The following is a 12,462-nucleotide window of genomic DNA, read 5'->3' as shown; positions in this document are numbered from 1 at the left end:
TACAGAGGGCTCGCACAATTCGTCTCACATCCCGCAGCCCTTGTTCAACAGGGTAGTTATCATGTTAATCGATGGCATGCGGCAGGACTTTCTGTTTGGAGCCAATGGTCGCAGCAACATGCCCTACACGAGACAGCTGGTGGAGAGAGGCTCAACACTTAGCTATGTGGCAAGAGCAAAATTTCCAACAGTCACCATGCCCAGGATCAAAGTAAGTGAAGAAGGTTGTTTCCCCGAACCGTAGTATTGAATACTATTTATTTGAGTTTATTTACACGTTCATAAAGCTTGTAATAATTACAAGATCAAAGATGACACATAAGAAGAATAAAATTAAAATAACAGGGGAACAAAATAATACAAGCATATCTTCTATCTATATTTTCTCTCTTTATTAACAAATTAAGCTTTAAAGGCTTACAGAAAAATTGAAACATACCACTGAGCGGTACAAAAACTAAACCGTGAAAACCAACAACATACACACATAGTACAATGACGTCAAAGGAAAAGGTCACCATGTTATTATAAAGCCTTTTTAGATTTACAGAATTGTAGTGAATCCTTAAAAGAAAGAAGTTCCTTTGGAAAAACAATAAAGGTCGGCTTAGTCTTTCCAAATTTGCATTTATGAATGAAAAACTTTGCCATAATAATGAAGTTATTCAATGTAAATTGTTTTACCTTATTGTCCATTATTACTCCAAATTTTACATCCGTGTAAGTTAAAGACCACAGTGTCCAAATCATTAGAAACAGCCCATACACAGAAGCTGTCCCCAAAAAGTTTGGTAAAAATGAAAGTAAAAAAAAAAGTGTTCTTCTGTTTCTCTGTTACTGGTGTAAAAAGTACATTCGTTGTCCTCAATGTTAATTTTAGAATGCAAAAATTCCTTACAGTGATAAATATTGTTAATATTTTTTAAATTGTACTTCTTTAGCTTTGGGTGGAATGGGGAAACTTATATATTGGCATCAAATTGTTTTAACTTCTACAGTACCAAATCTCTTTGACATCAAAACTCACTTTATGTCGAGACAAAGGCAAAGAATCAGTTAAGAAGTGCACATTTAGTAATTTGAGTCCTTAATGAAAACTTGTCCTCGAGATGTGTGATACATTGGAAGATACAAGTTATTGACTTTTTGAATTAAAAAAAATAAATAAATTGAATATTGAGGAAAAGTCTATTTAATTCAATAATAAGTTTCAAAAAGTGAAAATTGCATGTTAAGTGGAATATTTCAACTTGTTTCAATTTTGATGATTATGACAGAAAGACACAAAAATTAAAACTGCAGTGTTTCAAAAAATTAGAACCAACAAAAAAGGATCTCAAACAGAAATGTTGGCCTTCTAAAAAGTGTATTCAAATCATATGCCCTCAGTACTTTGTTGGGCCTCCATTTGCATTCGTGACAGCATCAAGGTTCAACGAACAAGTTAAAACTAAATCCAAACAACATAGTGACATTCCACTTTGGTGGTCTTGCTTTAAGATTCAGGGGAGTTCTGTTAAGCGGGTCACTAAAGATCTAGAGGAGGGATGATCTGAGAGGGATTGAGATTGGCCTTTAGGAGTGAGACGGATGTTCCACCATAATCCGTAAATGACATGTCGGCTGATGGCAAGAGCACAAAACAATGGGTAATGCTGCTCTTGTCTTGCTCTTCCAAATCATTGGACCTTTCATCGTGCTCTGGAGCACAGGCAGAATAAAATCCCCAGACTGTGACTAGAAAATTGGAACCATAGAATTGAATAATTAGCATCAAGGGAAACGTGTAGCCGCACCTCTTATTTTTCATTTATTTTTTGTCTTTTGGGTAAATGTGTGTTGTTTTTTTTTTGGTAACTACAGCATCGAAACGCAGTCTGTTACCAGTAGATGGCAGCACATATCTTCAATTAGCACATTCTACCCCGTCTCTGCATTGCAGCCTATTTGACACGTGCCAATAACTCATCATAGCCTTGTGACGCTGCCATTATGTTTGGCACCAGTGCATTTGTTTACATTTATGAGCAAATGGTTGTTATTTCTAAAAAAAAAAATCTCCCATCATTTAAGCCACTTCTTAACAAGAAGTTGCCAAGGAATTGGCTTTCTCCCCATTCCGTCATTCACATGTGGCCAGTTGAGCCTCACTGTCTCCGACTGGCACAGCTGTCAGTACCTATTTCCGAGGTTTTCAATTTTGACAGTAAATTCAGGTAATCACTGCAGCAGTAATGACAGCAACTCACTGGGGATGTCGAAAAGTTGAGTATATGCCTCAGGAGTGTGGACGTACTGTAGAGGACCAAGGGCTCAATTGCTTTGTTTTTACATTCCGGTGAGTCAAATGATTTAATATTAAAAAAATTATGGTTCAGGAATGCAAGAACTACATATGGTAATCATAATCAGGGATTTTTAAGAATTCTAATTGATTTACAAAATAAATTGAAGATTGTTTCTTTAAAGAGGAAGTCACCCCCCCACCCTCCAATATAAATAAATAAATACTTGACAACAATATGTTCTGTGCAGCCCTAGTAGTCTAAATACGGTATTTTTGTTAATATTGCGTTAGTGGAATATAAGTCAAGCAGCAAAATCAGTTTTTATCAATATCAGAAGACAGCCATTTTGCAACTCGCTGTCGACTGAAAATTACGTCACAGTTGCTCAGGTCTCAGGAAACAGCCAATCACAGCTCAGCTTCAGAAAACAGGTGAGCTGTGATTGGTCGTTGTCTAAGCCCTGAAAACTTAAGAAAAAATAAAGTAAAATAAAAAAAAAATCTGCCAACAGAACAAGAAAATTTTGCTTAAATATACTTCTCATTTAGAATACATTTTAAATGTCCCGACATCTATTTAATTCAAACTATTTATTTTCTACTGTCTTGCCCTTGATTGTGTGCCTTTTTTGGGAGCTCTGTTCATGTTGTACACAATTTGGCCACTTAGGGGCAGTGTGGTTCCGCGCGTTCTGATACACTGTTAAGTTGTAGTCACATTAGCGAGTAGAAGGAAAAAGTCACGATCAAATTATGCCTGTAAAAGTTGTTTTTTTGCAGCGTAGGAAGAGCATATGCTGGTGAGTAATGTTAAGATGCTTCTCTGTATGTATTCCTGAAGAGTTTTGTATCAATAGCCGTTCTTTTTTAGTGATAAGTGCCGCGATAATTAGGGTTAGCGAGTCAATGGCACTTTCCATTGTGCGTTAGCCTTGAGCGAGCTACGATCGGGAAACAAGCTAAACAAAGTGCCTTTGAATTTAAGTGTGTACTTTGCAATTTTCTTCATTTTGTGTGTTTATATTTAGATAACTAAATCAACTAGAGTGTAATAAACACAGCGGTCTTGCAAATTTTATTTTTAAATTAATGACTTTTTTTCAAGCTTTAATATATAATAATAATATAACTATTTTCTTATACTACATATTATTCATTTAGATTTGGCCAACTGAGTGTCAAGCAGGGAGGTAAAAGGTGCCATTTTTTATTTTCTTTGCTATGACCCAGCCAGGGATTGAACCCACAACCTCCCAGTCTGAGAGCAGACACTCTACCACTAGAGCACTGAGCTGGCAGTGCATTTACTGAAAATAGACTAAATTAGCTTAGTAAATATAACGAAACACCACGATTTTTACAAGAAAAAAAATGCTTATGGGTTAGGGTTAAAGCTATATTGCACTTTTGTCTAATTGTTTTCAGACTTGTAGTTTTCTCATTTATCTTATTACTAGATCATGCAAAATCTTAAAATCAGAAAATTCAATTTATGAAACCCCAGTTCAGGGCCTTTGATGTTGGTTAGTCATCTTTAAATGTGGGGAAATGTTTTAAGCCTCAAAGTACTTAAAAATGGCTGTTAACACTCAATACCAATTCTACTTGATTAAATTAGATAATTAAGTAATAAGTATCTTTAGAATAAGCAGAATGATCTTGTCTGACAATTCAAAGTAAAAATAACTAACTCATATTCAGTCAACACCAATCGGCAAAATGGCCGCCACGTGAGATGGGGGCGGGGGGAAAACGCTGGATTTTGCTGCGTAACTCATATTCCATAAATTAAATATTAATCGGAATGTCACGTTTAGACTTAGCGAGGTAACATAATATTGTCAAGAAATGTATAACGTTGACTTCCCTTTTAAGTAAATGACATCTCAAACCATCCAGAGCTGTAAACTAAATATTTCCCGCACATGACCACAGCTGCGATATTCTCGGCCTGGTTGTGCTTTTGAGTGGTCAACGGACATAAAAACGTTGGTGTTTTCCAACTATGTTTTGGCACCTGTACAAGTTCCCCACCCGCTGTGCCAGCAGTCGAGCGTGCGCCCCACTGATATTGTATTTCACATTCAAGCAATGGCACATGGTGAGCAGAGACACACTGTGGGACAGTAATTAGCATGCTGATGAGCTACCAGTCCAGTTCATTGAGCCAGCATCACAATGTATTTGGCAACTGGAAGAATCTTAAAATATGCTTTTTTTTTTTTCTTGTTTTCTTTAGCTGACTATGGTTTTACAGCTAGTCCTACATTTTGGGCAGTGCACTCGTAGTTTATATGATTTTTCTACAATCTTGACAACAGCCTTTATTTGTTCCAATCATAGTCTGTGTCTGAATACACCGCAAACCTCAGTGAAATTGCATTTGAAGACATGCAGGGGGAGTAATCCATCACATCCAGGGCGCTCGTATCGGCCCTGGCAGCAGAAAGATTGTTGCAATGACAGCTGTAGTAAATAACCGAGCCAGGAAGAAAGCAAAATCTCAGTTTCAGTTTGTTTGAAGCGATTGACTGTTGTGTCAGTTTGTTTATCAGGTTGTCAGTGTTAACAATACAGGAAGATAAAAACTTCAATACAGCATATTTTCTGTCCCGGATTTAAAAATAGGGCCCGACTGACTTTTTGAGGCCGATGCGATACCAATTTTTTTCAGAAAAAAATACAGATTACCGATTAATCTACCGATGATTTAAAAATATATATTCAATGCATAAAATATACATATTTTTTGCTTCTTGGGGGCAATGTGGCGCCGTGCATCCATGTTGTACACACTTAAAGTGAGTACAGAAGAAAGTTGCGATTGAATTTTATTAAAATAACTAGTTTTTCACACATTGGGAAGAATTTGAGTCTTTGTGAAGTGTTATCTTACCTGTGGGTATGTGTTCCCACATGATTTGTAAGTGGATATTCGTTATTTGAAGGAAAAACACTCCCAAAGTTGATGCTAACTTCTAGCATTCGCCCTAGGCTAGCGATGTTTTGTATTTTTAGCATGTTTTGTATTTAAATATACATTGGATGTAATTCTTATCGTTGTGTGTGTGTGTAGTTTTACAGTTAACTCCAACATCAACGTCATTAAACAGCATAAAGGACACTTAGGGACAACAGAATAACCAGAATGACATGCGCTACACACTTGCTAGTTGCTAATGCTACGCAAACAAAATGGTGCATTCAGGGTACTTTCACAGTGTCGGAAACTTCGGTTTTCTTTGATAACGCTATCTATCTATCTATCTATCTATCTATCTATCTATCTATCTTATTCAGAGCGGCTATGGCTTGCAGTAAAGCGGCGTCACTTTACAATCAATGTGCATTGAGAATTTAACAAAATAAAAGTGTTCATAAATAATAATGCATATATTTATGGGGACTGGTGTGACCAACACAAATCAATGTCACACGTTTTGTTTTTTTACAGTACAGTACCTATTTTTAATTGTAATTTTTTTTTTATGGATTGTTATGAAATTACTGAATCAATGACTAAAAAAATGCAACCATATTTCTATTAGATTAACCTTTCTTCCCAGTTTTATGTTAACAAGAGTATGAAAATTTTGAAAAAAAATATTGTACACTTTATTATAAATTTAGATATAAATTGAGCTATAAAATGTGTGATTAATCGTGAGTTAATTATTGAAGTCATGTGATTAACTAGGATTTTTAAAAAAAAATATATCACAAAATGGACGACAGGCAAGTCATAGGACATCGATACAGTATTTGTTCAGCAGCTGTCATTTTAGGCTGTACTCAGTATTACGGCTTTTGTACTGCTCCCATGATAGTTTGTTGGTCGCTTGTGTCTTTCTTTATTTGTGGCAAAAAAGAACGTTTGGTATTGTGGGAATTTCTGTGTGATGCAAAATAAAGGAAATCGTCTCATGACTTTTTTAATATGAATAAAACATTTCCGCTTAGTCCTAACAATTAGTCCCAATTAGTTGCATTTACATGATGCAAGTGTTTGGTTGTACAGCATCATGAAACACTGTTATTTTAGTTTTTTCTGAAGATAATGACAACAACATATCCCTCTCCAGGCTCTTACCACCGGCAGTATCCCGGCATTTGTTGAATTTGTGATGAATCTCAATTCCCCATCCTTATTGGAAGATAATCTTATTTGGCAAGCCAAGACAGCAGGGAAAAAAATGATCTTCTATGGAGACTGGACATGGTTGCGCCTCTTCCCCAAACACTTCATGGAGCACGATGGCGTAGTTGACTTTTTGAATGACCACATTGAGGTAAGTTCGTCACTGATCATGAGATGAATTTGGCAAACGTGTCAGCTTATCATTGTGCTGTTTGAAATTTTTTTTATCTTGTCATGGCGTTTCATGCAGGCTGACAACAACGTGACCCGCCACTTGGATAGCACGCTCAAGAGAGATGACTGGGACATTCTGATCCTTCACTACCTTGGCCTTGACAAGATTGGGCATATCAGTGGACCGTACAGTCCTTTGATTCAGCTCAAACTGTTAGAGATGGATGATGTTCTGAAGAAGATCCACAGTTCCCTCGTTTCAAAGGTGAAAGTGATGCTGTTACTAATGTTTTCCGCAATGTAAACTCTTTCGTTTATCAAAATAAATGGGAGTAGTCAAAGTGGGCCCTATAACTAAATGAGGATGTTAGAATCTCTAAATCGAGGCCTCGCTAAAGAAATAAAAGGAAAATGATAAAGATTGTTTTAGTGGGAACAATTTCTCAGTACTGTAATATGGACAAAATATGTCAACTTATGTTGCAAGTTGTAATATCTTAACGCCAAGCCAAAAATGTTCTTCACGATATGTTTGATGCTGCCCCACTAGTCCAAACATGGTATTTTGATTAATATTGCATTTGGAGTATAAGTTAAGCAGCAAAATGTAACCATTTTTATTTGATCAAAGTCGGAAGGTGGCCATTTTGCCACTTGCTGTTGACTTAAAATGACATCACAGATGCTCACGGCACAGGTGACGACCAGTCACAGCTCACCTCTTTTGTGAAGCTGTGCCGTGATTAGTTATTTACAGTGTAATGCAAGTAAAGTACATAAATGTATATACTTGAGAATGAAAAGAGTAGGGATAAAAGCACAGATGTTGGGCAGTTTGACGAATATCGGTATCGGCCTTTATGTTTTATTTTATTTTATTTTATTTTATTTATTTTTTTAAATCTGACGACCGATAAAAGGAAACGCTAAAAACATTTTAATCTCAGGGACTATTTATTTAAATTTTCAGTTAACCTTATTATGTATTTATTTTCCCCTTTTTTTCAGTTAACTTTATAAGAGATGCTGCTGACCCTGGGAACCTTCTAAACCTTTTGTTTTTGTTTGACAAAGTTTCAAGATGTCAGGATTTTTTTTTTAATTTTGGGGAAAAAAGCTATGGTATTTGCTTGTTTAAGTTTCCATTTAACTTTTTAAGACGTGGTTATAACCTTGAGAGCTCCCTGAATTTTTTTTTGGGGGGGGATTTAAAATTAAGTGTATGAAATGTATGTAAAAGTATGAAAATTTGTTTAATACGCATTAATGCTTTAAGACATTACAACAAAGTTAAGATTGTATTAATTGGCAATTGTATTAAAAAAAAATAAAATACGCCAATAATAGCCCCCCCCCTTTTATTTTTTTTTAACTGAAAATGATATCGGCTACAAATATCGGTTATCGCCCTCCTTGACTTCGGTATCGGCCCTGAAATAATCATATCGGTCTGTCTCTAGAAAAGAGAACATAGGTTAACTTGAATTCCAGTCCAATGCAACATTTTTTATAAAGCACTTTAAAAATTACACAGTCGACCTAAGTGCTGTGCACAAATGAAAATAATTGATTTTGTTGTTGTTTTTGTAAGTCGTCATGGTTGTTCTCAGGGGAGGGATCATCAACATTGTTGTTTTTGTGTGTGTTTTTTTTGTTTTTGTTTTTTTTTTAATCCTGGGGCTTTGAGAATTCTGTCCATTAAATGTGATGTTTTTCATAAATCGCAGGAGGCAGAAGGTTCTTTGCCCTATCTGCTGATTCTATGTGCAGACCACGGGAGTGCAGAATCCGGTAGCCACGGAGCCTCCTCAGAACCAGAAATCAATACGCCCCTGGTGCTCATAAGCCCGGCCTTCAAGAGGAAAGGTAAACAGGATCCGTCTTGGGTTTTGTTTCAAGCGCTGCTGACCTCCATTGCTGGATGCAACACAGAATGTTGTCATTTATTAATTAATTGAAGTCAAAACACATTTTATTCTCTTCCAGATGTCTACATCAAGTAAACATGTAATCAACTTTAAATATATGTATTCTCTTTTGGCATGTTTTTTGGCCAGTAAAAAAAAGTCGCCACAATTAGTTGCTTATGTTGAAGAGTTAACCTCTGGAATTATTGGTAGCTCTCCAGTGCACGCATTGTCGACTGTAGTGCTTTCATCCATGAATCAGCATTCAGTGAGTTATGACACATCAGCTCTCCCTCCATCAGCCACTCTGCTGCAAGTAGCTGTGAATCCATGTAGGCTCACCAATTCAAAGTAAATGTTGCTGTGAGTCACGTAGAAATGAATGTAAGAACGGGCATGTGCCGTCAATAAAAAGGTTTCATTAATTATTTGGATTTTAGCGACTAGTCTGTCCCTTTTTGACTAGACAATGTATAAATGCTCCCTTTGGTAATTGTGACAAAAAATGTTATAATATTACTTAACTCATTTGCTCCCAAAAACGTATAAACACGTTCAATTTTAAATATTGGCATGGTCCCAAAAATGTATTTAAACGTTTTTGTTTTAAACTAGAGCATACAAAAGGTGTTGATTCAGCCTCTGACCTAAAGAGGCGGCTTAAAGCAATGGTAGTTATTACAAAAACGGCCAACAGGTGGCAGCAGAGTATAAGAGATCAACCAGGGCCATGTTGCAGCAAGCTGTTTTTCCCACTGTTTTCAACAGACTTGTGAATAATGACAAAATTTAGCTATATTCTAATGCTAATTGCTTCAAAATGGAAACGCATAGAAATATACTTTTTTTTCCCCCCCTGATGAAAGAAGATACTTTAATCTTTCTTTTGGAAGGTGCCATGTTTTTATAGCAATAGAACATAATATTCTGTGGGCCTTGCAAAATCAGTCAAAATCCAGTAAAACAGCCGGGAGTGAAGGGGGTTGCTTCAGTGAAAATGGCTGCGAGTGACAGACTCCAACTTTTAAATTTTTGTCATTAGTAGAAAATTATGATTTCCTCTAAACAAATTGATAGAAAATGTTAGCACTTATTAAAGGGGAAGTCCCCCCCCCCCCAAACAAAAAAAATTATTGACAATATTATGTTCTATGCAGCCCCACTAGTCTAAATATACGGTATTCAGGCTAACTCTTTGACTGCTAAAAACGTTAAATAACGTTTAGTAAAATTCTATGGAGGAGTGCCAAAGACGTTAAAAGACGTTTGTTTCAAAACAGAGGTGAAACTAACCATTTTCTATTGTTGATTACTGAAAAACGGAATAAGGTAGAAACAAACTTTTTTTTCTGATGAAAGATGAGAGTCCAATCTTTCATTTGGTAGTATGTGTGTTTCCATAGTCCAAACACATATTTTTTTGTGGACCTTGAAAGATCAGTCAAAATGCTTAAATCGGCTGGCACCCACGGCATCCCTTTTCTGAAAACGTCTGGCAGTCAAAGAGTTAATATTGCACTAGTGGAATATGAGTTAAGTAACAAAATCCTGCAGTTCAAGAAATGTCATGTTGACTTCCCCTTTAATACAATAACAAACATAGATGATGATAAAGGCTAATGCAGTCAATTTACTTTGTTTTAGATGTAGTAACATTTTCAGGTATGAGGCTGAATAAATCGAATAACTTTTTTTTTTCTGCCCGTGATGTCAGATGGGATGGAGAGGCCTAATACAATCGAGCAGGTTGACCTGACTCCAACCCTGGCCATGTCTCTGGGCCTGCCCATACCACAGAACAGCGTGGGCTGTGCCATTGCGAGTGTTTTCGAAGAATCTTCGCTTCGGGACCAGCTGCGCTATCTGCATCTCAACGGCCACCGGCTAAGCTGCCTGCTCAAAGACAACATTCCCGACTACGAGAAAGGTAAATGACAAATCCGGTGGCTTAATTGGGATGGCCAACAATGCCCATTGCTGGGGCATAATTAGGAAAATGTGTGTCGGTAAACAAATAGTTGGGTCTGTCTGTCCACCTATAAAAGTGAAATGCAACAATCAAGTGAGTCGTATTCTTTCTGCCAATTTCTGATTATGTCAGAGAGCCGTTCTGAACCTCCTCTCTACTGTTACACAACTCATTTTCATAATTGGCCCAACACTGAGGTTCTCCGCCCACTGATTGGGTACTAGGCTGGGCAAAGATCCAGAGCCACTTTCAAGTGATGACTGGACTCCAGTTGCAACCAATTGCATGTTTAATTTTGCTATTTTGGCATGCAATTGTTTATTTCCATGCCACTGAGCATGTTGTCGTCTGCCCACCTTCTCCTTGCTTGGCCAAGTCCCTAAAAACGTGACATAATAGATCACCATGCTGTTGGAAAATTCATTTGTTTTTATTTGCCGTTTTGAAAAATAATATACAGCTGGTATCTCACTGAGTTGTAGAAGGCTTGCGAACGTAGCCAATTTTGGATTTTCATCAGGATTTGGAAGGTGTTCGCAGACAGTTTTTACTTGTTGAAAAAAAATTGTTCAGACAATTTTTGACTGTCTGCAAAGAACCCTGACGAAAAAACCCATTAGCTACGTTCGCATTGCATTTTTTGCTCAGTGAGAAACAGGTAACGTATCACTTGTGTATTATTTAAATTTCAACTTTTTAAAAGATGATGATGACACTGGGAACTCCCTATACGTTTTATTATAAAAAAAATTAATTAAGAATTATGCTGAAATTTTGGAAAATTTTATTTACAGTAGAACTTTAGGGCGCTCTTTACTTGCTTCGTTTTTAATTTAGCTTAACACATTCTGATGACCCTGACAGTTCCCTAAATTTTTTTATAATTTTTAAGCAAAGCGGTCTTTTCTTTATAAGTTAAAAAAAAAAACTTCAAAGTGCAAACAGGCTTAATGGTATTTCTACAAAGTATTTTTTATTTTTATTTTTTAATTCTGGTGCTAATTAGTTTTTACGGCAAATAAAATATCAACTTGAAATATCGGTTATCGGCCTCCTTGACTACAGCCCCGAAAAAAACATATCAGTCTATCACTAGTTATTTCATCTATTGCCTAATTTTGCTGTGAATTTCATTTCTGTCTAATGACATGCCTTTGTAAACAAAGTTATTCAATCTGGTGGAGATACATGACCCATTCAGATGTTGCAGCAGCACATATTTGTATTCTCCTCCCATGAATGTGCCCAAAAGGGGAGCTGGAGAAGTGCAGCAAAAACATAACATGGTGTTATTCGAGGACAAATAAATCAATCGACTTGTTATACAGACATTACTACGGGCTTGAACAAAACCAGAGATTTCAATTCACAAAGGTTGTGCGGCAACAAAGATTTCCTTAAATATTTCATCTTTTGTGGGTTGTTGCCCGTTTGCAACTTCAGCCACCTGACAGCCGTTCTCCCACGTCTCTTCACTATCGCTGTGTTTGTCCTTCACTCTCACTGCTGTAATGAATGATAAGATGCAATAGATGCAGCAGGTAAAATAATATAATAACGATAACCGTTCAAAAACTGATGACTAAATCTGACCATTACTACCAGAATATTGAAAGAGGAGGAACATTTTACGTCTTGCCCTTCCTGTTTGGAATTTGCACCTTCTCCCTATTAGACGGACAGACACAAGAGACAGACTGACATTTGTACTCTCTATTTTAGTCTAAGGTTTCCATGGTGATGAGATGAGAGGGAAATTATTTCAGCAGAGCTACTTCTGGATGTTGATTTTTTTTTTTTTTTCTGTTTTCCACACAGCTAATATTAAATCTCGAGTTGTCACTGTTGGGAGTTGCACCTGAGATGTTTATTAAGTAGCTTGTTAGGGTCAGCATTGACTGGCTGGGGTGAAAAACAACTTTAAATAGGTAAAATAACATTTCTTAATTAGATGTATTCATAGGAGCAGTGAGGCAAAAGTTATAAT

The 12,462-nt window shown here is 36.6% G+C and overlaps 1 protein-coding gene across 8 annotated transcripts in view; it reads left to right on the top strand.

Annotated features, from left to right (window-relative positions):
- Positions 1-12,462, top strand: part of pigg (phosphatidylinositol glycan anchor biosynthesis class G (EMM blood group)) — a 44,797-nt gene that overhangs the window by 456 nt on the left and 31,879 nt on the right. For 6 of the 8 annotated variants that reach the window (XR_013295558.1, XR_013295557.1, XR_013295556.1 and 3 more), the window contains exons 2-6: positions 6-211; positions 6,370-6,576; positions 6,676-6,864; positions 8,327-8,465; positions 10,221-10,433. Coding sequence is in view for 2 of the 8 variants with exons in the window: in XM_077577880.1 (XP_077434006.1) it covers positions 6-211; positions 6,370-6,576; positions 6,676-6,864; positions 8,327-8,465; positions 10,221-10,433 (954 nt within the window). In the remaining 6 variants the exon portion in view is untranslated. Of the gene's footprint in view, positions 1-5; positions 212-2,255; positions 2,339-3,008; positions 3,088-6,369; positions 6,577-6,675; positions 6,865-8,326; positions 8,466-10,220; positions 10,434-12,462 lie in introns of those variants that run through there. The other 2 variants (XR_013295561.1, XR_013295560.1) reach the window with 2 other exon arrangements.

Source organism: Vanacampus margaritifer, chromosome 10 (assembly GCF_051991255.1).
Source record: "Vanacampus margaritifer isolate UIUO_Vmar chromosome 10, RoL_Vmar_1.0, whole genome shotgun sequence".
Taxonomy (NCBI): Eukaryota; Metazoa; Chordata; class Actinopteri; order Syngnathiformes; family Syngnathidae; genus Vanacampus; species Vanacampus margaritifer.
Note: the sequence above shows the minus strand (reverse complement) of the source record. Positions and strands in the feature narration are given on the sequence as shown.